The sequence below is a fragment of the Papilio polytes genome, unplaced genomic scaffold (genome assembly GCF_000836215.1).
Source record: "Papilio polytes unplaced genomic scaffold, Ppol_1.0 DF824180.1, whole genome shotgun sequence".
Taxonomy (NCBI): domain Eukaryota; kingdom Metazoa; phylum Arthropoda; class Insecta; order Lepidoptera; family Papilionidae; genus Papilio; species Papilio polytes.
This window is the reverse complement of record NW_013525024.1, coordinates 1,523,680-1,549,626: the sequence shown is the minus strand read 5'-3', so window position 1 is coordinate 1,549,626 and position 25,947 is coordinate 1,523,680. Positions and strand designations below refer to the sequence as shown.

Sequence of the window (25,947 nt, the reverse complement as noted above, 5' to 3'; positions counted from 1 at the left end):
CCCCGCCGGTGGCCACTCCGCCTGCTTCTGTGCAGATACAAAACGCCAACGTTAATTATCTACGCGCATTCCTAATACATGCTGCTTTACGTTACGTAACAAACATTCACATTCAGCAATTAAAATGTAACAAAAAAAAAACTTTTTTTACCAGTCGGTGATCCTCCCAGTACATATTCAACCATTTTGACCCCTAGACCCGCGGTATCCCGAGGTGAAAGGATGCTGCCGGCATCGCCGCCGGGAAAAGCGACACCGCGACGCGTGCCCATCATGGGGACACCGACATTATGTTCAACAGCTAAAGAAAATATTTATGATAGTTAAAAAGAAAATAACTAAAAAAATAAGACGAGAAGCTATTAAGTTACGAAGTAGACACAACATTAATATTATACTTGTAAAAAAAATAAAACTAACTACATAGAAAACTAGGGATACAAACTCCATTCCTGCCGTTTGTTTCCCACATCGAATTACAAAGGAGTGCAAGTGGTACAACTCTACGCTAGTAGCTGTATGGCGGCGAACCTTGAGCTGACCAAGTGGGATCACGCCACATTTGCTCGGGGTTCAGCTGCAGCGGCGGCAGATGCGGCGGACCCTTGCTGTCGCCACCGGCGCCAGGACCCTTGTCCCATAGTTTCTTTGCAGCGGGTGCAATCTATGTAAACAACAAGAGGACCTTGATTCACAAAATATAACAGACCTTTTTTTTCAACATTAGGGTAATTAGTTTGTGGGGGATAATTATAACAAATCATAAGGCAAATTACATGCTATTAAATTATTTTTTTTTAAATTAATGCATCAAAGTTTTTCTCTAGTTATTTTATTAACTTTATAATATAGGCACCTACAGATTACATTTATTCGTTTCCTAATAATCTAATAAATAGTAGCAATTAATTTAGGTTCATAAAAGTTAACCTTATATATTAGAACTAGATTGCAGTAACCGACAGTGGTTGCGAAATTAAGGAGTAAAGGTTAGCATGGTATGGGTATGTTATGAGAAGGGATGAATCGCATGTAACAAGGAGGGCGTTAGTTATGAATGCGGAGGGGTACACCGGTAGAGATAGACCTAGAAAGAGATAGTTGGATTGTGTGAAAGTTGAAATGATCAAGAAGGGAGTGATGACTGAGATGACAGATGATGGTTATTTAGAGGCCGAAAATCCGGTCCGCCGACCCTATTATGGGCACTCCCGGATAAAATAGGGAAAATGATGAGGAAAGGTTAACCTGAGAAATCCTTATTTTAGTCAACACAAAAATTAACATTAGATATCTAGACTTATGAAATTAAACCTGGATATTATTTTACAGATAACTTTTTTTACTGAAAAGTATCGAGGTAGATTTCGAAAAACCATTAGGATTTTTTCAGTTGACCAACTTAATAAAGATTCATATTTATGCATTGTATAAAACAATCGTTTTAATACAAAATGATTGAGAATATAGCCCCATAAGTAACCCATTGGTTGATTATGCTGCACTTGCTTTAATTAGGAGCATTTTGTCTGCCAACCGCTACATAATGTGAATGAATAAGGCAGGCTCTGTTTATGGCTGATTTTACACCTTTTTGAAAATTTTATAAACATTTAGATATATCTGAGTTTAAGGACTAAAAATAACTAAAAGTGCAGGTTTCATTTAAGTTTGTGTCTGGCATAGCGGTCAATACCATAAGATTTATGACAATAAATAAATGTTTCTTAATACCAAAACATTCCTAAACAGCAGGTTAACCTTTCTTAATTGAAGTTAAATTACAATGTACAACAAGACAGTTTGCATTACATTTTGGTACTAGCTGTCAAACGATTTAGAACTGCAAACACTATGATACAGTGAAACAAATGGTGGTAGAAATAATACTTCAGTATAATTTATTAACCCCGCAGCGTTAATCTGACTGCCAGGGATAAAATATTGAAGAATACTTGAATTTAAATATTACAAAAAAAAAAGTTTGAGACATCTGTTAGTTTTCAAAATTATGCTGCACCTCAGGCAAAAAACCTAATAAAGTTTAAATGCTAGAGCCTAAGCAGAGTAATAATTGACATTGATAAAATTGTAGCATTTTTTCTAAACAAACTAGTTCAAATTCCCTGATAATTCAAAGTCAAGATATCAATCCAGTATGACCTTACTGGAAAACACTTTCCAATGCTGGTATCAGTTAACTTAGTAAGATCTTACAAGAATAGTAAAACAAAAATTGTGAGTGATTTTAAAAGACAAAACAAATTGTGTGCTTTTATCTCTATATTGATTGGGTTTAAAACATTTACATTATTTTTATACAACCAAAAATGTTAGTAAATTAGTCAGTTTTGCACTTTACTGTACATATTCAGTATCTTACACTATCTTTCTCAGTCTGGCTGAGATATCAACTGATACTTTTTAAAATTACCTTAATATAAAACTCACTGAAGTTATTAGCATCTGGACTTGAAAAACTTTTTCACATAAGACTGGCTGATAATTAAGAAAAATTTTTAACAGGTAGTGCATATGAGAGACACAGTTGTCATAATCATACTTGTTCATTTAATTGCTAACCCAAACAACAATAACTGCTAACAATAACTCAGAACATGTCAATTGCCATTCTAAGACCACTATAGATCTTCAGTTTTAACTGAACAGTCAGACTGAGAGTAGGCAAAATTTTAACTCTTGTCAAATTGCACAGTTCGAATTTAGCCTACACACATTTAGTTTTATCTATGCAGTTTGTCTGTGCAGATAAAACTGAAAACTTGAGGCCAATTTATCTTTTATTAAAAGGTTTATAACAATATCAACTGCTTAAAATACCATCGGTTAAAACTACCCATAGAGAAAGCAAAACTTTTGATCCCAACTATGTATGTGTCTTATATTTATTTTTTACACTAACATTTTCAACATTGTTTTCAGTGTTTCAAAAATTTTTTATTTTGACTGTTCTCATAATGGTATATGCACTATCATGGATTAAAAATAATTGCATCTTTATGTAAGAAACTTTAAAAAAGTTCCAAAGGATGTATCACACAATGTTAACCCATGGCTGCAAGAACAAAGATGTTATCACACCTAATTGATACAGCCAAAAATATATATACCAATTAAAATTAGCCACGCTAATTATTATTTTAGGTTATGTGAAATTTGTGTTAGCCGCAATTGCTTCAGATTTTTATATTGGTGTCTTATACACAATGTGTTCATTTACATGTATTGCACGCCAATAACATTTTTGAACTCATTTAATATATGAGCGTTTACAAATTACTAGCAGAAAAATGTGATTTTGAAGTAGAAATTGCTACCCAACTATTAAAATTGATTTTTTAGTTAATTAAGCTTGTGATAAAAGTTTAGAAGACTGCCATTCATCTGCTATGTAAAGTCTTCAATGTATTTTGAGCATCCATTGAGATGCAATACTTTTAGAAATTTCCTTTGTACCATATATCTTATTATAAATAGAGTTTATAAACAATGCAACACTACATACTTCTGTTAAACAATACTTTATTGACATGTTTATTGATTGACATTAACATAATTGTTGTACATACTTTCCTTGTGTTTATTTTTTAATTAATAAAGAGATAAGCTTCTGTTGTACTTAGTGATCTTTGTTGAAGAATATTGTAAGCAAAACTGCTTGATATGCAAACTTCGAGTTAAGTTCATACTTAAATATCGATTTTTTAAATGACTAAAAACAGTTCATGAAATTAAATGAAAATTACAAACAAAAAATTAAATAACATTGTGTCAATAACGTTAACAAAGTACATAATAATAAATTATTACTATACTTGTCCCTTAACTTGTATTTCAATAAGAGTAAATGAAAATTGGGAGTGTGTTACATTTTAATACAATGCTTACCGCTTTCGTAACTTAAATGTAGACAATCAATATAAACCCAATAGGATCATACATTTTACAAATTAGATAGTTATCATTTACTTGGAACTTAAGACGAATTGTATAAATATCGCGTTTAAAAGTAATTATCATGAACAAATTTTCGTAAATTCGTTTCCAGACAATATAACTACCGACCGGTGAACAATATAATTATGCCTGAGAAATGGCGGACGCCGGTGACAAGTAAACAAAACAAAAACGGACCTGTTGCATAGAAAAAACAAATATTTCGTCATTTCATGACTTAAAATAGTATCCTTACACAATAATCTTTAATATTCAACACTAAAACTCACCATGTCGGGGCCCATATCCTTAACATTAGGTTCGAAAAAAAAGTCACTCAAAGGTTTCATGCGTACAATCCACCTAAAGCTCGATCATGTACCACAAGGAAAGCTTACGAGAAGAAATATATCACCAAACATCAAATACACTTATTACACAAAACAATAATAAAAACCAACACAAACACAGCACATTTCACTCACTTTAATGTTTTATTTTATCAAATAACGCTAGAAAGATCTGAACTTAAAATACAATGTTGACTTGTTCCGAACAAAGGACGTACGCCGACCACAGCGCCTGCGTTAAAATACCCTATACACGGGAGCGTCATTTCATATTGAAGTGCGAGGACTGCAAGATAGATGGCGCAGAATGCAATATAGTCATAATAATGATTTTGTAGGTTTACTATGCTTAAACAATTTAACGAATTCACTGAATTTTTCGATTTTAATGCTTGTTTTGATTTAAGTTGTAAAATTACCGACATAAAATGGACAATGAATTCTTCGAGCAATATTTCCGCATGGCTTGTATGAAAATTTAGGTATTGTGTCCAATTATTTTTCAAAAGGAATGATAAGGTTAGGGAACAGCGTGCTTTAAAACAAGAGTGTGATAGTGGAAACCCACGGAATAAAAGTAGTAAAAAAATAATAATACCCGAAGTTTTTACACTAAAGGCAACCACCTAGTTACAAATTCTTATGAATCAAGTTATTTATTTTCCAGAAAATTATTTATATAAAGATAGTAATCAAAAACAATTCATCACTTTTTTAAAACGTTTTTTATACTTTTTAACACAAAAATGTAAACAAGTAAAAAGGATTATTACCACAGTACCCGAATATTCAGGCCATTATTTTGACAAGTTAAAATTATTTTACATCTTTTGCGTGACCTACATAAATATAATGATTCTACAGTTTTGTATGACTTGAACAGCGAACTTAATTTTTTGCGTACTTCGGTAATTAAAAAATACTTATCACATGATTTTATAGGATAGTTGGATATCTTTATAAGTTTTAAATATAAAATTTCTATAAAATAATATAATTTGATTAGCATTGTAGGAAAAATGTAAGAAAAAAGAAATGTTTTTTTTTATATAATTAGCATTATTTGTGGTCTATGGGTTGAGGTCATAATTCATATTCAAAGTTTTTTTTTCGCTCGCGACTCCGTCTGCGCGGAATTAAAAACATATTTAGTTTTGTTCCAGACTATGTTCTACACCTATACCAATGTTCATCCAGGTCCATGCGGCTGTTATTTGGTTACTTGATAACATACATCCACCTAAACTTTTTCATTTATAACATAAAAAAATAGCTACTGCAAACTTCTCCGAATTAACCGTGGCGTTTTTCATTTTCATCGATTAGGGTAATTTTTTTGAAAAGGAGACCAAAATTTTCGCTTTACGCATTCACTTTTCAACTAGCTGTTGCCCGCGACTTCGTGCACGCTCTATTAGGATAAAAGAGTAGCGTATATTTTCCCCATCTATGTCAGGTGGAAGTGAAAGTCAGATCGAAATTGGTCCAGCCGTTTCGGATGTTACCCGGAACAAATGAGACTTTTGGACAGACAGACAGATATACAGACAGACAGAAATTTTAAAATGCAATTTTCGTTATCAGCAACGCAAATACATCATCTTCCCGAAATCTGGAATTTTTCTTTTGATATTACACACTCCAATTTTATTATATGTATAGATACAGATTTCGAATTATAATAACTAAAAGATGACTTCTGCTCATATATATATCTACTAAGGTGCCTCACAATCTCTAAGAATATAAAATAATTTTCTGACAACGTTTAAGATACTATTGACAAATAAGTTATTGATCAATCATTGGGGTCTCATAGCCCCACAACATATTCTTGAGTACAATACCAAAGTGTATTCATAAAAGCAATTACAATGTATGGTCAATTGCCTACTGTTTCTAGTTGCTGGTGAATTTCCTAGCACTTCGTTACAAACTGCAACTCTGCCATTCTTGAAAATGAGGTTTTAGACATTTTCTTGAACATCCCTATAAATTAAGGTATCATTGGTTTAAGACAAATAGGACAATGATGGCATTGGTGCCACACTATTTGATAGAATACCAAAGTGAAATAAAAACCACCTCTAATCAAGAGTCAATATTTGTATGACCTCAAAAAGATATGATACTAACATTGAGCATAAACGAAGTAGACAATTTAAGTGTCTTTATCCATGGATCAATTTAGCATTGCAAACAATGCGCAATATCATCCGCACCTACCAACAACACTTGGATTTGTCTCAGTTTATAGATCTTGACAGCCTGGTTATTTTTAGTGACAATATTTGCTGTAGGTATAGGGGTTTTCATTCTTATTGCATTTTTGTTACTATACTTATTTAACAGGAAATCATACAAACGATTAAAGCCACAGAGTACAGACTTTTTGTTATCCAATAGCCAAAATGTCATTTTCAATAATTGGGTTGGGCATTTAAGCCAAAATCATAACAATATTGATGTAATGTTTGCACCTCCATACATGTTCATACTTATCAAGCACCCAACTAAGCTATCAACCAATTAAAAGTCTGTAGTGTGCAGAGAGACACTTTCTCTTTCAGAATTAGGCTGACAGAATTTTTCAAAAATTAGCAAGTTTCTATATGTGTTATCTACACTTTTATACTAATATAATAAAAGCATAAACACACACTACTTCAAGGCATAGGGTGTCAGCAATCACAGTATATTTTTGAATAATTCTTCTTTTTTTAATAGTAAGCCCTACACTTACAACACACTTTTGGCTAGATATTTTCACACTATTAAACATAAGGGGAGGACGTCTTAAAAGACCATCATGTGGGAAAAGAACCATAAACTAAAAGCTGCCAACATTAAGGAAGCAAAGTTATTATGGCAACGGTAATTTTGATATTTGCAATTGACAATTTGACACATGCAAACAATAAAATAAACTTTTTATAATTTCACACTGAAGTCTCACGGAAACAGCTAGTTTTTAAATAAAATCTTTAATGAAATAAAAATAATTCAGATATAGTGATCCATCTGAAAAAGAAAGTTACATCTCATATGGAGTTACCTTTAAAGATGTAACTATTTTCCTTAATAACCAACTTAAATTATTTTTGGGTAATTTGATTATAATGGTATGCAAAACAAAAATTGTAAGCAAATGTGCCATATAAGCAGGTGTGCATGTTTGCAGGCATCAATGCAAGCAAATTAAAGTAGATTTCAATTTAAAACATTTGTTATAAACGGTTGTAAAACATGTTTAATTCACCTCTTAAAATATCAGTGTAAATTCCCTTAAATAGTGAAGCCCACTAGTATAATTGTCAGCCTATGTAAAGACAACCCCATATAATTGATTGTAGTTTGTACACAAAGGTTTTTGTGTGGTTAACCCACAAAAAACAATTTTTATATTTATGCACAGATAAGGTTTTGGTAATGTAAAGGTCGGCACCTGGCTTATATCATTTCATTATAATTGATGTAAACAACTAAACAATATTAAAGAGTATACCAAAAATATTTTTATTTTATTTTGTATTAACTCTTATACCAACTTGTACATGTATATGATAATTCAGTAGATGTTTAAACTTTTGTTATTTCTTTAGGAGGATTTGAATGGCAAAATCATAGATGCCTTGGTAGAAATATTATAATCACCCACCTTACCCTAAATTCCAAAGCTAGTTTGTGAACTAAGAAGCCTACAATAGTTTTAAATTTTTTCAATGAATTTACTTTTATAACCAACCATGCATTTTCATACAATTTATATAGTCTAGACAAAAAAACATTAATTTCTCATATGTAAATAACACTTTTAAATTATTAAGCTTTTCCAATAGGAACAAATAATTAAATTCATTCTATTACTAAGGGTAAACTGTTAAAAAATTTATTTATCACTAGCTTTCGCCGGCAAATCCCTTCGCGTGGAAAAAAAACAAAAGTGAGTAGTTTATGTGTTCTTCCAGACTATCCTCTACATATTTGCCAAATTTCATTGATATCTGTTCAGCAGTTTAGGCTACAAACTCTAACAAACATCTATCCATCCATCTAAACTTTCGCATTTATAATATTAGTAAGATATTTTTAAAACCCAAAAAGGCAAAAACCTTCTATGACATTATCAGACATTTTAAAAGTACTACAAATAAGTACTTTTTATAACAAAAATGGATTTCCAGATTTATAACTATATAATATAATTCAATAAATGTATGTAACAATTACAATTTGAGGTTATATGCCAGAATAAGCTCTAGCAAGAGAATCTTTTTGTTGCAGTGTATAATCATTCATATTTTAAGATATATAACTTATTTAGAAAAAGTAAAATATTTATTTACTTAATAATTTCTCTCTTTGGATTATAACATTAAGAAAATTAATCCTTGAGAAAGATACCCATTCAAACATTAAAATGCATACAAATGAGAAATCTACCAAGAGGTAAATGTGAATAAATTAATGTTTGTAGACTCACCTGATTTCTGATGGCAGCAACTGGTGTCAAATTAAGCTGATTCTGTCCTTGTACTTGATATTGATTAGTAGCAGGAGCAAGCATTCCCGCTTGGCTCAAATACATTAAGTGCTCTGCATTCTTGCCTATCCCATTGATAGCTTGCATTGGAGCAGCATGATGTTGGTGTAAGTCATACAGGCCCTGCTGCCCCAGCTGTGCGTTCTGGATGCCTTGCAATGGAGGCAGCATCATTGCACTGTTCTGAATTGCCAAATTATTGCCAATTGTATGATTTTGCAATGGTGCTAATTGTGTATGGACCATGTTTGTAGTCAAGTGCGCTGGGTGAGTTCCAATAACAGATTGGTTTATTGCAAGAGTGCCAACAGATGAAGCTATAGAATGATTTATATATTGTTGATTTGTCTGAGAGCTTTTAAGTTGAACAGGGTTTTGTTGATGCATATTGTTCATTGAAATGGGTGTATTTTTCCATTTATCTTGATTCTGGAAAGATGAAAGAAATTGAAATTGAATTATTTGTAGGTTAAGATTTCCTAACCTATTAGCTTGTGTATGAATTATTATGAAAAACAAATGTTTTGTCAGATTTAATGAGAAAAAAACAAACATGTAACTAAGATAAGTTTGACAATAATAAACAAAACAAACCTCCGCCATTGTTTCGTCGCCGACACCCCAGCGTTGTTTTGGAGCTAAAGAGCAAGCTTGTAATTCTCCTTCTTGTGGTTCTCGTTGGAAAACGTAATGAACCCCAGTATCATCCTGGGTACGAGTTTGTTGAGCGCGAGCAGTCTGCAGACCAGCTTCACCCGCCTCTTCTTCTGTCCCAGAACCCGGCCACTTCATTGGACTATCGTTAGGTTCGAGCATTCAGTTTCTGTGTGTTCTAATCCTTTGCAACCGTTAAGACAATATTTCTTACGATCTTATGTTTAACTATTAATTACAGCATAAACTTCGGCACTAATACATTCAAATACAAACAAAACTATTTTACATTATACAAAACACTACAAACGGCCATCTAATCTCACATTAAAATCTTTCAAGGATCGGCTGTTTTCTATGCCTTTTGTAATGACAGAAGTTTAATCGAAACACGATGACAGCCGCTAGGGAAACAAAATATTGCATGAAATGCAACGGTCTCTTATGATCCCAAACACAAAGGCAAAGGATGAAAATGTACAAATTGGGTAGTGATTTATACCAAATTTTGAAATTTATAAGATATGTGAAATATAATGATGTACTAACTCTTAGATTTAGCAATTAGTCGGCGTCGAGAACAGAACCGAATAAACACTCAAAATAATACACTATTCACACAATTTCTAAACAAAACGACCACAAATATAATTACTATATGTACACAGGACTATTTACAATGTACAATTTTTACAAATAACTCGGTTTATGCCATTGGCAACTGTCGATACTTTCCGATTTACAAAAGACTACAAACATCCTTTATTGCCTGTCCGCCATAGTCGGTCAGGCAGATGCGATGCGCGCGCAACGCGCAAAGCTATACTATAAACATAAATAAAAACCACAAACGTTCCATTTTCACCGTTGAAAATTATTTGAATGTAATCTTATAAAAAGATGTCATCTTTATGTATTTTTAGAAGCAAAAAAATGTAATGAAATATTTATATTAATTATCAATTTAAAATGTATCATTCAAGTAGAAAATTGCAACGAATACTTTAATTTCGTAGCTTTGATGCAATAGATTGTATTGTATGTAATTAATATAAAACTGTAAATTTAATGGATAATTTCTACAACGTACATGAAGTGTTTTAAAATTTAAGAAAACATTTTCGTAGTCAAAAAATAGCTTACTTCCTTTGTAGTAAAAATAACGTACGCCGTAGTATGGCAAACTCTTTACCAGTCCACGCCAAATTGAACCTTACAATCAACCATCAAACAAATCATAGGTCAACTTATACTATAAAATTCAATATATCCATCTTATTTTAACTGTATTATTTTTACGCTAACTGTCAGAACAAACACTAAATATTGGTAAAAACATAACAAAATGTACAAGTCACATGAATTCTGAGATTAGTCTGCACCAAGTCACAAACATCCCCCACAGTCAAATTGTTGTATTGAACTCTATTGTTTTGAACAGTCCTTTTTTATACATAAAAAAGCCTAATGTATACATTTGCACAAAGTAGTATGCAGACTTATCAAAATCAAATAAGATTACTAACATATATTGAACATGTTTTAATTTACATTTACATTTATCGGTTATTCTTTCAAAGACTAGATCCAACTGAAGTTTAGTTAACCTAAATATTTCATTTAAATAATAAAAAAATCATTGTCAAGCCAGGACCATTATCAAGTCATGCTCCTGTCTTGCCAGCCAATAAATTTAAGATTTTTTTTAAATAGTAATCAATTTAATAAAATTGTGATGCTAAATGTTCCACTAACTAGTACATAAATAAAACAAAACATAAGAACTTACAAACATTTTATTAATCAAACTGATTCAGAAAAATAGTCTATATGGGTTTAATCTTAAAATGAAGTCCAATTAGAGAAAACACAAGACACTTCAGGTCTTGCACTAAGTAGTAGAAACACCGAAGACCCTCAGGATCTCTAGATTGATTTACATCAACTAGGGAACCCGTTTTTGATGTAGTGAATGAAATATGCTCTTCACCAATCACTATCTCCAGTTCCTGTAACAGAAAGATTATAAAAATCAGTTTCATGAAAAGGCAATGTTTGTCAACACATTGCATGTTGGGATATAGTTGAATAGATTTTACAGATCTGGGAGGTCGGTAGTAGGCAACTAATTTGGTCAATTCTAATGTTAATAATGGCATGTAACTTTCACTAGACATATTAAACTGCATTGGTTTCATAAGACTACATACAATTTATATGACACAAGGACTAAATAACTAGTAGACTATCACAAGAGACGTAAAGAGTACTCACTTGTCTACCCACTCGATCAGGTTGTGGCCATAAACGATCATCTTCGTGCATAATTTCAGAATCAACGATTATCCTTTTCAATTCTTCCATTACGCATGGATGCGCATACGCTTCTTTTCGTATCATTGTATCGTTCTTGTAATTAGAGTTGTTTGCATACCGAAGTTTGCCATCAGGACGAAATTCAAACTCCAAAAATTCGTGTCCAAACTTACCCTTATGTCCTACATAGTATCGAATGTAAAAATCAGTAGACATATTGAAGAAGTAATTTTAATCAACCATGTACTTTTCAAAATAAACACGGTAAAATCAGTCAGGCAACCAGCAAGTAATATGTTTATTTTATAAGCATTCAACCAAAAAACTGGGTTTAATTTTGATGCTTTCTTTTCCTTTGACGTTTATTTGAGGTTGTTTGAATGTTTGACTTTGACTTATGGCGCTGCGTGCGTTGACCACAAACAAAATTATTTTTTTTATACAGAAAATGATAAGCCAACACAAAAAAACACAGTTTCAAAAATAGAATTAATGCAACCAAATATCTTAAGTGGATTTAATTTGATTTGGATCTATCTTAATATTTCAGACAATCCTCATAATATCGGAATGAATAGGAAATAGAAAGCTACGGTATTTTGTTGCATATAATTGCCACTCTCATGCTCTCAGCATCGTTATAAGTGGTTACCGACGTTACCTAGGGATCCCTTATGTCGATGTGCGAAATCTGCACAAAGATCTTCTATATTTATATTCCAATATTGTTTAGCTTTATTAAACCAGAACTAAAATTCTAGACCGTTCTATAACGTTGCAAATTTAAAAAATATACTTTAGAAGTAATCGCTGTAATCGTACAGCGAAATTTTAAACAGTGAATTGTTACATATATTTGATTCTTCTTTATGCGTTTATATTTGCTTGCCCAAAATGTTATTGATAGCTTGCAACTTAAAATAAATATAGTTGGCATGAAACATTAAACCTACCTTTTTTCATAAAATTTCTTTTTTTGAATTTCAATGTCAAGACTTTTAGTTTCGTCATCATTTGTTTCTATCAAGAATTGTGGTTTTATGTTCTACTAGTAATATAATATATAGTCATATATTTTATTTCTAAATATGTGTTTGTAATTATGTTTTATCGTACTAATAAGTAAAGGTGAAACATAAATAAAATTGTTACTGAAAAGGGCGCCCATTTTACGCGGTCCTTTTTTTTAGACACAAAGGTTCAAACATTAATGTCTTCAAAAAAATATATCTTGGTCACAATATATTACAAGAACTTTCGAAAAAAATATAGTTTCTTATATTTGTGTAACATATTATCAGATTATATGAAAAAACCAGTTTGAGAAGGTTTTGCAGATTTGTGTAATAGACAACTTTCCGTAGACTAGAGAGGTCTTACAGGTTTATTATTCTATCCGTCAAACAAATCTTTTCTTTTTGACCCAGGCAAGATGGGTGAGTGGTTGTAGAAATTTTAAGTTATATCCATTTAAATCATAACATTGCCTATGTAATTTGCTTGATTGATGTGATTCGCGAATTGTGCGTTATAGTAAAATTTGTTTACTGTTAATATTTTTGATATTACAGTCTTGGTTGACGAACAGTGATAGTGATTATCGGACAATTTGTTTGTTACTCTTGTGTTTAGTAATTTTACTACCATGCAGGTATCAGTCGTGATCACTGGCATAAGCGAAGGGCCACAGGAGGTAAACGAGCGCCCATTCGTAAGAAGAGGAAGTATGAGTTAGGTCGCCCGGCTGCCAACACCAAGGTATGGAACATAACCTTAAATATGTAAATTTAGAAATTATAACATAATACTTGCTATTTTATATTCTTATGGATCTTTATGAAATTTTCACGTGTTATTGCATTTGTTTTAGCTTGGTTCCCAGCGTATCCACTTGGTACGAGCTCGTGGTGGAAACATCAAATATCGAGCTCTCAGACTTGACACTGGCAACTTTTCATGGGGTTCAGAATGTAAGTTGAATTCATTATTATAATAATGTACTTCTAAATGTATTATAATTTATTATATTTGGGATTTAAAGATTTTGCATTTTATATTATTTACATAAAAGTTTGTTGATTAGTATTTCTGTCTAAGTGATAAAAGTGAACTACTAATTGCATTGAAAAATGTAAAAAAAAGTGCACTTTTGTAATGTGCAAAAAATATTAGTATTACTATTGGTTCAGAGCTGTATGTAATGATCCTGAAGGGTTTTTAGAAGTTTATTATCAAAAGGTGATAAATCTTAGTGTGGATTTAATTATGATGTCACAATGTGATTTATTTTGTTTGCAGGCTCAACTCGCAAGACCCGTATAATTGATGTTGTGTACAACGCTTCTAACAATGAGTTAGTGCGTACTAAGACTTTGGTGAAGAATGCTATTGTTGTGGTTGACGCTACTCCATTCAGGCAGTGGTATGAATCCCACTACCTGTTACCCCTTGGCAGGAAGAAGGGTGCTAAGCTGGTATGTACAACATGTTTACAAATAAGACAAAAATGTATACATCATTTGTTACTATTTATAACTGAACAATAATGTTAACTCTTAATTCAATAGTGTCCAGTGTAATGAACATATAATTATAAAAAAAAATACTCAACTTGTTTAGAGAAAAATCACCTGAGATTTTAACTTTAGTGTGTTGGTAACATATAATTTTGTGCTACAAAAGTCTGTTGAATTAAGAGTTAAGCAAATAAGCTTGATGATTTTTTTTAACTATATACAAGAGTTACATGTATTATGTGATCCAAGAGATGTTATATTTTGTGGGCTAAATTTATTTCTAGTGATCTTAATTTACTTATTCTTAAATTCCATTTGTAATTACATAGTAATTCAATATTGATAACATTAGAGTCTTACTATGGATTAACAACTGATCAATTGCTTCTTAAGTCTAGAGTATAGAGTTGTTACAACTCATTTGTTGCTAGATTTTAGATGAATGATGAGATTTATTGCGTGTCATATGATTATACAATGATATGAAGAACTGCATTACTGAGCTGTCATCTGCTTTGTTTTATATAGTTTAATACAACTTTTTTAACATTTCGTACATTTTGTGCAGACTGAGGCTGAAGATGCCATCATCAACAAAAAACGCAGCAAGAAAACCGCTAAGAAGTACTTGTCCAGACAACGCCTTGCAAAAGTTGATGCGGGACTTGAAGACCAATTCCATACAGGGCGTTTGTTAGGTATGTTTCAACAGTAATGATCTACAAATTATATACGTAACTATGTATTTAGTAAGTTTCATATTTTTTACATTTTGAATGATGAAAACTAAAGTATTGAAATTGCCGTTTAAATTGGAACCGTTTTGGGAACAGTTTGGCAATTGCGTGATCCACTTGTCATAGTTACTCTGACTTGTTTTTTTAAATACCTGTTTTTTTTTTGTTTTTGTTTCATTGTTTATTAATATAATTGTGTTTGCAGCGTGCGTGTCCAGTCGGCCCGGCCAGTGCGGCCGCGCCGACGGCTACGTGCTGGAGGGCAAGGAGCTGGAGTTCTACCTAAGGAAGATTAAATCCAAGAGGGCTAAGTAAAAAGTGTAATGTAAAATAAACAAAAAAAACAACTTCGATCTTTGTTTTCTTTCATACAACAACCTTTACCTGAGAGAGTGACCAGACATGGTATTTTGGTGTCCCTTATGTCTAACTTCTTTAAATAACCTAATTGTTGGTTATGACTGCAATCACGAATGGATTGACATACAATGAATCGAAAAGTTTTCCAATTAGTGGGCACAAATGAAACTTAATCATAATAGCTCTAGCGCTCTCATTTTAAGCTCTTGACTTTGTAAGGTTGGTTTTGACAGAACTACAGCAAGTTAAAGTCCAAGGAAAACTCAAAATATTTTAAGTTATCAAGTGTACATTGCAGAGGTTTTGGCTCTGATGGGAAGGGAACATATTATTTTTTGAAGTAATGGAGGTTTTTTAAGTTATCGAGGTTCTACTGTAATTACAGCTCCTTTGACGAAATAGACTGTTTTTTTATAACATAACGAGCAAGTAGCCACTTGAATCCAACTAAAAATAGCGAAGCTGTTATATTATCACTGCAGCAGCTTCGCTAATATTAATACTAGTCACTGCAGTAGAAACAGTAAGAAACAATTCGTCGCCCTGGTTAGAAATACGAATAGTCATATCACTGGAATATTTTTCAAAACAAATATCATTTATGCAGTAAAGACCAGTTCTAAGTCCCGACTCTTACTTATATGCTACAGACTACGCTTTCCCGCGACTGTACTTTGTAAATTACTATATTATATTTTTTGTATCTGCGATTATCTTGAGACCGCTTTAAGATTTAGGAGGATCTTCATGCCCATTATATATCCTCCATTGATGTGGAAAGCAAATGTAAATAAAACATCGTTTTTTTAAAATAATTATTTTACTATAATATTCTAGAATTTAACGGATCCACTAATTTGCCTGCCATCAAAGCGACGTTTATATTCGCGTCCATAACAAAGTACAGGAACGGATAAGTAGCTGAGAAGTATGCTCGTTGGCGGTTCGCAGCGTGTCCTGAAAGTTTCAAAAATTGTATTACACGTTTCTAATTATTGGTAATCGACGGATGTTCCTATCAAACAGTAACATTTGAGCCCGAAGTTAGTCGTCCCGTTTCAATTCGTCCCTAATATTTTAGGTGGTACACCACGTAGACAACTAGATGGACTAAAGATCTACGCATTAGAGAGAACACAATAAAAATATATTTAAGCTACAGGAAGCCATCAATGTTATCATCAGTTACAGCAATTTTGTAATTGAAGGCACAATCTGCAAATCATATTCATCTCGTGATTAGGCATTTAGGTCGGCATAATGCGAGTGCAGCGGTCAGCGGTCGATTTCCCTAATTGTTGGCGCGCGGGGTGCGTTGCTCGTTGCGGTGCGAGGTGCGCGTGCGCGGCAAGTGCGGGACGCATCAATGGGCTCACATGCGCGTGTCGCCGCGTTGCGCCACCGCACCGCCGAGACAATGGCACCGCCGCTCCGCATCTCGCCACTTACCAGCGCAGAATTTGCACTCTTTTGACAACAATTATCTTATCTCTGCACTGGAAAACGAGCTCACTCTGACAAGCTTACGTCCAATTGTCGTCTGCGGTGTTGCATCGCAATGCGGCTGGCCGGGTGGTCGGCTGTTGCAACAATCGCTTGTTAGATCGTACGATAGTATAGTGTTTTATACAGTAGAGAATTCATGATTGTCAATGTATATTTGAATAGGTAATAATTTGTGTGCAATTTAGTTAATTTTGGAAACGCGTCAGCGAAGCTCAAGGATGCGGCGTTGTGCTGCGGCGCGTGACAACGCGCGTGGCGGCAGCCACTTCCAGCCGCTTGCCAATTAAATGGATCACACCGGAACCTGGCACTTGTTCGTGCAGGATTCGAGACTGAAGGCGCTCTTTGTTTGTGTCGTGTTCTTTCCAGTCGCTGCACACTATCGGCTCCAAGGATTCCAACGATGTATCATTACTTACAGTCTTTGTTTTTGTTGCGCTTCAGAAATGATGTAATAAAATAAATTAACTTATTATTCGAATCGAATGCAAAGGAAGATTATGAACCCTGAACAATACTGTAAACGAACGCTTAGCCACTGGGCCATTGTCGTCTACAAACGTTTGTAACCTTAAATGGAAAATATAACACAAGATACGAACCAATTTTTTTTGTTTCGTCCGCCGAGTACTTCCTGATGGCGACAGAGACGGCCTGCTCGATGCTACGCACGTAGACGCCCGCCTGTGACGTCATCGGCGTGAAGTCATTCTGCCGCGGCTGGAACACGTTTCTGATGCCCAGCTGGAAATTATCAAGGAAGATACTGTATATGTTATATTCTGTCTGTGATTTTAAAAGCAACAACTTTGTTATTTCAAAAAGGTAGAGACTTCAGAAGTTATAACTTAGGATAGCTTAGGTTTAAAGTTAATTTTTGAATCGTGTAGTTAGCTATAGGAAACAATGACCAATGTAATCCCACGCACAAATTACGATTGAAAGTTAAAGTACGCCACAGTTCAGCCAAACTATGTTAATTAGTTAATGGCAGTATGTTATTGAGATTTTAATCATACTGCGGCATCTGGGTTACTGGGTACGGGCTGAATGGGTTTGTGAGATAATGTGGGTCACAAATGCAAGTATCAACAACTTTTCAAAACGCGTGTTCAACAGTATTAAATTTCATTTTCACTCTTACGCCGTCTTATGGTGTCTAAATCAAACTTAGTTTATTTATATGTGACTATATTACATTTAACTTGCGACATCTCGTATGTGTGTCATTATGTTGAGTACAAGGTTGCTCTCAGGAGTTTTACAACTCTTTCGAAATTAAATCTTACATATTATAAATATATTTTCTAGACTAAATAACAAACAAGCTCACCCTTTGCAGATCTGTGGTTAGTGTGATGTGACCTTTGACGAAGAAGCTGGGCACAAGCGCGCGCACTCTCTTGGGTCTGAGGGCATTGTAAACGTCTGAAAGGTCTGAGGAGCGCGCCATGCGAGCCAGCAGGCGCGACAGCTCGCCCGCGCGACGCCGCGTCGGCAGCACCAGTAGTAAGTAGTATCGGTCACTGTCCAGCGGCAGCCGCAACGCAGACGCCTCCAGGTGCGGCAAGTATGCGTGCTCCAGGGTCGCGTCGTAACTCATGTACGTCACCTGGATAGTTTTGGTTCAAATGTTCGCTTTCTAAGTAATAATTTTTTAAGTAAAAACTCCATGCTGTCCAATCGCAAGATTGACTAAATTTATCACACTCATACTTTAAAAATGCTTGCCTCAAATTTGTTGTTTAGCACAATTAATTGTTAAACCATTTTTTTCAAGCGAATATTTATACAATGTACAAGTTGAGAGAACATCGGTTTGAAGACGTCTGTAACAACGAATTCTACGGGTTGTTACTAAAGAAAGATAAATTAGTCTTACCTCGACATTTTTTATTCCGTTAGCCAAAAACATTTGATTACCGCCATATCCTACGTTGGGCGGTATCTTTTTTAAATCGTCGGCAAAATATACGCCTTGTTCGTCACCACCGTAAGCCATGTCTGTAAAATCAGGACCAATGTCGAAGGACCTGTACAGTGGGTAATTGTCATAGTATGGCGGATTTGTATACAGGTATTCGACTACAGACTTTTTTCTTCGCGTCAGAGTTCTCAATATCGAACCATTAATGTGTGTTGGATTCGTTACACTTTCTGGCTTGTTTGTTGTGATTCCGAATGTTGACATAGTTAAACTGAGAGGCGTGACATGTCCTGGAGTAGTTACATTTTGCATGTTTGTCGTACTTTCCGAAGATGAGGCAGCTTCAGTTGAAGGTGTAACGCTTTCTGTGGTTGATGTGTTCTGCATAATTGTTGTGCTTTCAGATGTAGGGGTAGCAGCACTTGAAGTTGAGACACTGCCTGACCTAGTCATATTTTGCATGTCTGTTGTACTTCCTGACGGTGTTTCAGTTGATGACGTGACATTTTCTGAAGTGGTTGAGTTTTGAGTGGTTGTTTCATTTAAGGAAGTGGTTGCAGTCGAAGGCGTAGAACTTTCAGTAGTGGATGCATTTTGCATATTTTGTGTGCTTCCAGATATAGATGTCGTAGTGGGGGTAGTGACACTTTCTGTGGTCGTGTTTTGGTTGTTTGTTGTAGTTCCATTTGAAGACGTTGTTTCTGTAGAAGGCGTAGTAGTTCCCGCAGTAGACATAGTCGTTCCCGTGGTGGTCGTATTCGTTGTTCCAGTGGCCATACTTTCTGTTGTACTTATAATATTCTCTGACATAGTTGTGTTAGAGGTCGTTGTTATATTGCTATTTGTGGTTGTCGAAGAAGTGGTTGTTGAAGAACTATTTATTTGAACAGTTGTAGTTGCAGGTTTAGTTGTTAGCATATCTGTAGAAGCGGACGTCGTTTCAGTGGATACAGTTGTCGAATTTTGCGTTACTTCTGTTGTACTAGTTTCAGTTGGATTAGTAGTGGTTTCTTCTTTATCGGTGGTAGTATTCTCCGTACTTAATGTCGTCGTAGATGTTTCACCAACAGTAGTGGTTGTTGGAGTGGTAGTCACGGTGGCGTTTGGAGTACTTGTGGTGGTCTGTCCACTCTCTATATCAAACCCATAAAATCGCAGAACCTCTATGTACTTTTCTTTAAAGACAACATTGTCTAAATTAAGCGCTAGGCCCGCCAGGAATCCTTCTTCAGGAACGAAATATGTCTGAAAAAACAATGACTATTAAAAAGAACAGAAATAAAAAAACACAGAAATAATTACAAATACGTTTTCAAATATAACCCGAAGAATTAAAAAAATCCAAGGCGCTAACCACTTATAAAATTGTTAAAAAAGGCTTTATAACACGAGATTATTATAATGTTAATTTGATATGACTTTATTGTTGTCGAAGATTTAATCATCATTTTGCGTATTATAATCGTCCAATTCAAATATTGGACACATAAAAAAAATGTAGAAATTAAAACCCTTATCCTATTTTATCCCTAATTTTCGTTGAAACAGTTTCGGTCAAGAATAATAAAAAAAAAACATACAGACGAATTAAGTACCTCCTTCTTTTGGGTAGTCGGAAAAAGAGGAAAGATGATTTATAAAATAACTTTTAAGTTAGGCAATTGAAACATTGTTGAGAACTCACTTTGAGTGCGCGGTGTATATCTCTGAAGCCAACTCGCATGACGTTCCTGTTCCAGGGCAGCTGCATAGCGCGCTGGATCTCATACGAGGAGTCGCCGTCCACCCCTTCATACAGTGCCACCATTATCCCCATCAGCCCGTATGGGGAAAATGCTATGTTATTATCGTTCAAGAAATTGTGCTGGTCCAGGACTTTTAAGCCAAACTCGTTAGTTGCATCCACCATTTGTTTGAGTGGCGTTCGCCCCGTATCCCAGTGATTGATTTCAATGGGCACCCCATATTTGATACCTGCTACGATCGCTATACCCGCGTAAAAGCAAAACAATCGCGCGCAAAGTGAAGTGCCCGCGCGTCCGGCGCGCCGCATGGTGGTCGCGTCAGTGAATAGTGACCGCGCTCTGCGGCCGCGGCCCCTTGTCTCGCTTTACGCTAATCTTCGCATTTAATTATTATTGAGAACTCGCACTTTTCGGTGAATGCCCTCTTCGATTGTTTTTTGCGAAAATTTAATATGAGATTCGTTATTACTATCAGAACCTTAATAACGCACTCACGTTATTAATAATTATTACGAAGTTCTTGACTCGTGTCTAACTGTGTTTTGTAAGCTTACTTGTGATTTAATCTAAAAAACGAATTATTACATTAGGCATTTTAACGATTACATTTTTTTACAAAATTTATCCAGCTTTTCTTCAAACATGTTTTTTTGTTAACTTACTTTGGGAAGTTGTGAGAGTTCCTCTATCGAATTTTCTCGCATTTGTCCACCACCTGATTTTGTGCAAATTATAAACAATCACTAAAAAGTTTAATTTAGATAGAGAAAGATCTCGCTTACATTAACACAAATTGTTCTGAAGCTATACCTTCGTGAAGAAATTTTCAAACATTTTGTATGTAAATTAAAATTAGCACAACGAATACTAACTGTAAAACTGTTCCTTCTACCAACACAACCGTTATTTAATATTTAGCTGCCAAAGTACTAGCCATCCGCAATTAATTATTACTTTGTCATTAATAATATTCTTTATCTACCCACAAAATATGTCAAAATGACTTATACAATCGAGTCGAGTATAAAATTGTTATTTTACATAAAATAATCGTTTTATCTCAATAGATATTTATCTTTTGTGTTTATAAATTGTTAACGTCTTGCATATCCGGGCTCTTTTCTGTAATAGCAAATAAAGCGACTAGTAAAACATGTTTCCATTCATTCCTCATTTCTTATCGCAAATCGATCGATGCAAAAGTATCAAAATATCAACATAACTTTCATTGTCATAAGATGTTTCAAACATCAGAAACAGGCTCATGTACCGGTTTCATGCTTTATTACACATTCCTACGGAACCTGTATATTACTGAATAAGTCTTAAAATGTATGAACAATTATGTAGATGATAGTAATATTGTAACCGATAATAGTTTCGCTAAAAGCCTATCTAAAGGCTTATTTTTGTTAGTAATGTTGACGATTTGTCCCACGATATCGACTTTGGTCATTGTCCTGTGAACATGTATCAATCAATGATAAAGACAAAGGATGTACTTAATGTCTTCGCATTCCGAGCCTATAGTAACTGTTGTTCTCGGTTGTGATTAATGTGTTTTTACGTTCACTAAGCAAAAAGAGAGGGGTTAATTTTAGAAAACAGGAAAGCTTTGACGATTTTTTGACTGACCTAACAACAGAAGGAGGTATTCTATTCGTCTATATGTTTTTTTTGATAATGTAATTGTAACCTGGTGTTTCCCGTAGGGCGATCGGCTCTCTTATCAATCGACGCTTTGGAGTTTTATCTCTTTTCATGTATCTTTGTCATTTCGATTCAAGTATTCTGGGATTTTGGTAAATAAAACAATGATATTTCATAAAATTACTTATTTAAAAGCTGTAAACACAATTTATTAATACAACGCAATCCGTAAATTATTGCAACTTATTAAGAATACTATTACATCCCTCCTCTGCCGCGTCCCCGTCCCCCACCCTGGAAGCCGCGTCCCCTCCCCCCGCCTTGGAAGCCACGACTACGTCCTCTGAAGTTTGTATTCGAATTTTTCTGATAGTTATTGTAATGCTGTTGATTCGTGTCTTGTGTATTGTAGTTGTTTTTAAAATTGCCTCGGCCTCTTTTATTATACGGCCGGTTTTGGTTAAAATTATCGTATCCAATTTGCATCTGTTCATTCTGCACATTATCTGTTTGCGCGGGCCATCTGTTATCAGACATTGCGGACTGTCTGTTATCCACCAGAGTTTGATTATCTCCAAACGGAGCCGGTCTGTTGACTCCTAGTAAAGATTGTATTTGCGGGCGATTCCCTGCCTGCAAGACCTGTCTATTATCCATTGAAAACTGTCTGCCATCATCTTGTCTGTTATCGTTCATTAACGTTTGCCTATTATCTGCAAATGATTGTTGTCTATTGTCTACCATTTGTGATCTAACATTGGCCATTGTTTGCTGTCTATCTTCTTCCATCGGAGTCTGTCTATACTCTCCCAATAAAGACTGGCCTCCTTGGAAAGTCTTTCTGTCACTCATTAATTGCGGTCTATTCCCTTGAACGGGTTGCCTGTCACTCATGAAAGGCGACTGCGGCGACTGATAATTATCGTTTGTTGAGAACTGTCTACTGTCGGTCGTCGGCTGCATATCTCCCGCGTAAGTCCGATTCTGCATCATATTCTGCGTGTTGGTAACTCCTGACTGCATATCCATCAATGATTGATTATTTTGACCTTGCATGTTATCATTGTAATTTTCATTGGAGTCATTAGTTCCAAAGCTCTTTTGGCTGTGAGGGGAGTTGGTTCTTCCTTGATAGCTAGGAGATTGCTGATGTTGAAAATCTGAAGCTACATGCGATGGAAGAGATGAGAGCTGTTTGATTGGTTCCACTGTAGCAGATGATTCAGGCATGTCTCCGAAGGACCTGGGTTGGTTGTTAGTGGAGACTTCAGCGGTGTGGCTGACTTCAGCTGTCTTGGCCAGTGCACTGGACTGTATGGAGGCGTGCACTAAGGCAAGCAGGTCAGCAGCGGAGGATATGCCCAATGTGTTGGTGACGGTGACCGAAGTCGTGGCTGGCTCCTCTACTGTTTTCGATTCTTCCAAAGACTTTTTCACAATCTCCATTTCCTGTTGGATTTGATTCTCTTTGACTTTTTGCGTTGCCGATTTAAATACCTGGGAAAAAACGGAAACGTACATTTAAACAGTTGTAAGCATGAACGTAAATTACGTGTTTATCAAAAAAGACTATAGGATTTGTTACACGCTACAAAAATATTCAGACTTGAATAATTTTTGTGATTTTTTCTATATCATGTGGTAGTGGAATGTACATACATATTTACTACCTAATAGAGTTTACCCTTTAAGAATAAATAATAAAATATTACTACAATTTCTAATTTTATAACTATATTTTTCACAATAGCAATCGGCCAGATTATTTAAAAACATCGATCGATTACAAACAACAAGTTCGTTTCTATAAAAATGCTTTTAGCTGAACCTAACGCGGTCTATAAAAAGTATAAGCCTACCCACCACCACCGGCCCCACTGATTTTCAGGTCAAACGGGCCGACTCGCGGGAGGGCGCACAGTCTGACCGCATGCACCTTCTTGGCTCCCAAGTTATATTGTCTATTTATTTATGACAATCTCCCCCTAATGGGTATAACGACACAATGGACACGAACATGTTAACAATAAAAAGTATAATAAAAAAGGTCTCACTTCTTCTACAGTATAGTCATCATCATCGCTGTGTATGGTGACGAGGTTGTCGTCTGTGGGCGCGGAGGCCGCGGCGGGGGCGAAGGGCGCGTCAAGTTCGTATACGGCGGAGGGCGCGCCCGCAGCTGCCGCGCCCACGAAGCGGCGCAGCTTCTCCACTCGCTGCGGCGCGCGCACCTCCAGCTTCTTGAGGTAGGCGATGAGGCTGTGCTGCTCCTCCGCAGACAGCTCGTTGAAGTTCTTCAGCAGCGTTTCCAGGTCAGAGTCCGACAGGCCGTCCATTGCATCCGATGCGTCGTCTTTAAACGGCGGGGCGCTGCCGTAAACAATTTTATCTTAATAACCTGGTATTATTTTATTTCATTAACTTAGTGATTTTGCTGTTTTTGTTTTTTTTTAATCATAAAAATATGATAAGTATAAATTAGCGCTTGACAACGATCTCACATAAAGTGGTAATGTTGTCGAAAGATGATACGCGCTATGTTGCTCACGATTTCGTCCACGTGAAATTAAAATACAGCTGTTACTCAACGATAACATAGCTTTCTAATAGTGAAAGAATTATGAAAGCGGCCTAGTAATTTTTGAGTTATATCCAGAAATACAAAGCTGTCTTCTCTATAATATTAGTATAGATATAGAAAGAGAATGCGGATTAAACCATTATTGCTTTGTTTTTAAGTTTTAGTTGAGTCAGTGTATAGCAATAGAGATTATGTTACTTGGGGTCATCGTATGCAGACTGCAGCATCTGCAGGGCGCTGGTGGCGCGGGAACCACTCGCTGTGCTGTTCCTTGTTAATTGATTTTTTTTCTTCGCTTCGCTTTCTCGTTTCTTCGCTTCAGCCATTCCGACCTTACAGACAAATATCAGTACATCACTTTTGTATAACACGAAATTGAACCATTTTTATGAAGTCAATTTATGATACTTTATTTAGGGTTTTTCAAGAACTCTTGAGTTACATAACAGTTTTTACCCATACAGCTTTATTCTAATTGAATTCAAGTTTAACAAGTCTTAATTTCTGTTGTTATAAAATGTTAAATAGTAACAGTGGTTGTGTAGGCGCAGTGAGGGGTAAATGTGAGTGGTGTGGGCGCTGACCACGGCGTCGATGAGCTGCTCCAGCTCCTGCGGCGAGACGTCGGTGCGGCCCTCCGCCACCAGCGCGGCCGCCATCTGCGCCGCGATCTCCGCGCGGTCCACCGCGCCCACGCCCGCCACCGACACCGCGCCTTCGCCCTGACGACACAAATTAATTGTTTAATGAAATAAACAATAGAGAAAATACAACCTATGTTACTTATTGATGATGTAACTTTTCAAAGGTGAAAGAATTTTTAAAAGCTGCACAGCGGTTTGTAAGTTATTTCAATACATACAAAAATACAAATCTTTACTCTTTATAATACCAGTATGGTTTAATTAAAAACTTCCCACAAAAAGTTAAAAATGTATATCTACTATCCTTAGAAACACGAACACGTTTGGAAAAAAGCTAAGATTATGCAAGCAAAAGAGGTTTACGAAGTATTTTAGTACCTTTTTGCGTTGTGTGTCATTAGTTTCGCGGTGTCGCTTGTCGGCCTCGTGCAGCGCGGCGGCGAGGCGCATGACGGCGGCGC

The 25,947-nt window shown here is 35.3% G+C and overlaps 5 protein-coding genes across 5 annotated transcripts in view; 1 reads left to right on the top strand and 4 right to left on the bottom strand.

Moving 5' to 3' along the window:
- The window catches only part of LOC106111001 (pumilio homolog 2-like), a gene marked incomplete at its 3' end in the record, with an annotated part of 55,715 nt that extends 45,385 nt beyond the window's left edge, over positions 1 to 10,330 (bottom strand). The window contains exons 1-5 of the mRNA XM_013292970.1: positions 9,445 to 10,330; positions 8,791 to 9,279; positions 532 to 664; positions 152 to 301; positions 2 to 27 (exon numbers count right to left, since the gene is read on the bottom strand). Of these exons, the coding sequence (XP_013148424.1) occupies positions 2 to 27; positions 152 to 301; positions 532 to 664; positions 8,791 to 9,279; positions 9,445 to 9,666 (1,020 nt within the window). The remainder of the gene's footprint in view (position 1; positions 28 to 151; positions 302 to 531; positions 665 to 8,790; positions 9,280 to 9,444) is intronic.
- A 952-nt stretch (positions 10,331 to 11,282) lies between these two features.
- LOC106111061 (protein mago nashi) lies at positions 11,283 to 12,228 on the bottom strand. The gene is made up of 2 exons (XM_013293027.1): positions 11,779 to 12,228; positions 11,283 to 11,513 (listed from the first exon to the last, which is right to left on the bottom strand). The coding sequence occupies exons 1-2, from the start codon at positions 12,034 to 12,036 to the stop codon at positions 11,331 to 11,333; spliced, it is 441 nt and encodes a 146-aa protein (XP_013148481.1). The 5' UTR covers positions 12,037 to 12,228; the 3' UTR covers positions 11,283 to 11,330.
- A 921-nt stretch (positions 12,229 to 13,149) lies between these two features.
- LOC106111205 (40S ribosomal protein S8) lies at positions 13,150 to 15,424 on the top strand. Its single transcript, XM_013293221.1, has 6 exons — positions 13,150 to 13,256; positions 13,472 to 13,578; positions 13,691 to 13,790; positions 14,119 to 14,294; positions 14,905 to 15,034; positions 15,279 to 15,424. The coding sequence occupies exons 1-6, from the start codon at positions 13,253 to 13,255 to the stop codon at positions 15,386 to 15,388; spliced, it is 627 nt and encodes a 208-aa protein (XP_013148675.1). The 5' UTR covers positions 13,150 to 13,252; the 3' UTR covers positions 15,389 to 15,424.
- An 813-nt stretch (positions 15,425 to 16,237) lies between these two features.
- On the bottom strand, positions 16,238 to 21,047 carry LOC106111240. The gene is made up of 5 exons (XM_013293265.1): positions 20,551 to 21,047; positions 18,822 to 20,111; positions 18,273 to 18,551; positions 17,542 to 17,683; positions 16,238 to 16,390 (listed from the first exon to the last, which is right to left on the bottom strand). Exons 1-5 carry the CDS (start codon positions 20,917 to 20,919, stop codon positions 16,257 to 16,259), a joined length of 2,214 nt encoding a protein of 737 aa, XP_013148719.1. The 5' UTR covers positions 20,920 to 21,047; the 3' UTR covers positions 16,238 to 16,256.
- Positions 21,048 to 22,504: 1,457 nt separating this feature from the next.
- Positions 22,505 to 25,941, bottom strand: LOC106111245 (homeobox protein 12-like). The gene is made up of 5 exons (XM_013293269.1): positions 25,865 to 25,941; positions 25,427 to 25,564; positions 25,041 to 25,174; positions 24,316 to 24,631; positions 22,505 to 23,758 (listed from the first exon to the last, which is right to left on the bottom strand). Exons 1-5 carry the CDS (start codon positions 25,934 to 25,936, stop codon positions 22,520 to 22,522), a joined length of 1,899 nt encoding a protein of 632 aa, XP_013148723.1. The 5' UTR covers positions 25,937 to 25,941; the 3' UTR covers positions 22,505 to 22,519.
- Positions 25,942 to 25,947: the final 6 nt, after the last annotated feature.

Coding starts and splice junctions, on each gene's coding strand:
- LOC106111061 (XM_013293027.1), bottom strand. CDS start 12,036: ATGTCTACTGATTTTTACATTCGATACTATGTAGGACATAAGGGTAAG. Junction 11,514..11,778: donor CTGATCGAGTGGGTAGACAA/GTGAGTACTCTT, acceptor TTTCTGTTACAG/GAACTGGAGATAGTGATTGG.
- LOC106111205 (XM_013293221.1), top strand. Junction 13,579..13,690: donor GCCCGGCTGCCAACACCAAG/GTATGGAACATA, acceptor CATTTGTTTTAG/CTTGGTTCCCAGCGTATCCA. Junction 15,035..15,278: donor CCATACAGGGCGTTTGTTAG/GTATGTTTCAAC, acceptor TTGTGTTTGCAG/CGTGCGTGTCCAGTCGGCCC.
- LOC106111240 (XM_013293265.1), bottom strand. CDS start 20,919: ATGCGGCGCGCCGGACGCGCGGGCACTTCACTTTGCGCGCGATTGTTT. Junction 17,684..18,272: donor TAACCACAGATCTGCAAAGG/GTGAGCTTGTTT, acceptor GATAATTTCCAG/CTGGGCATCAGAAACGTGTT. Junction 16,391..17,541: donor GGACGAAACAAAAAAAATTG/GTTCGTATCTTG, acceptor TGAAACTTTCAG/GACACGCTGCGAACCGCCAA.
- LOC106111245 (XM_013293269.1), bottom strand. CDS start 25,936: ATGCGCCTCGCCGCCGCGCTGCACGAGGCCGACAAGCGACACCGCGAA. Junction 24,632..25,040: donor TCTGCATACGATGACCCCAA/GTAACATAATCT, acceptor TGTTTACGGCAG/CGCCCCGCCGTTTAAAGACG. Junction 23,759..24,315: donor ATGACTATACTGTAGAAGAA/GTGAGACCTTTT, acceptor GTTTTTTCCCAG/GTATTTAAATCGGCAACGCA.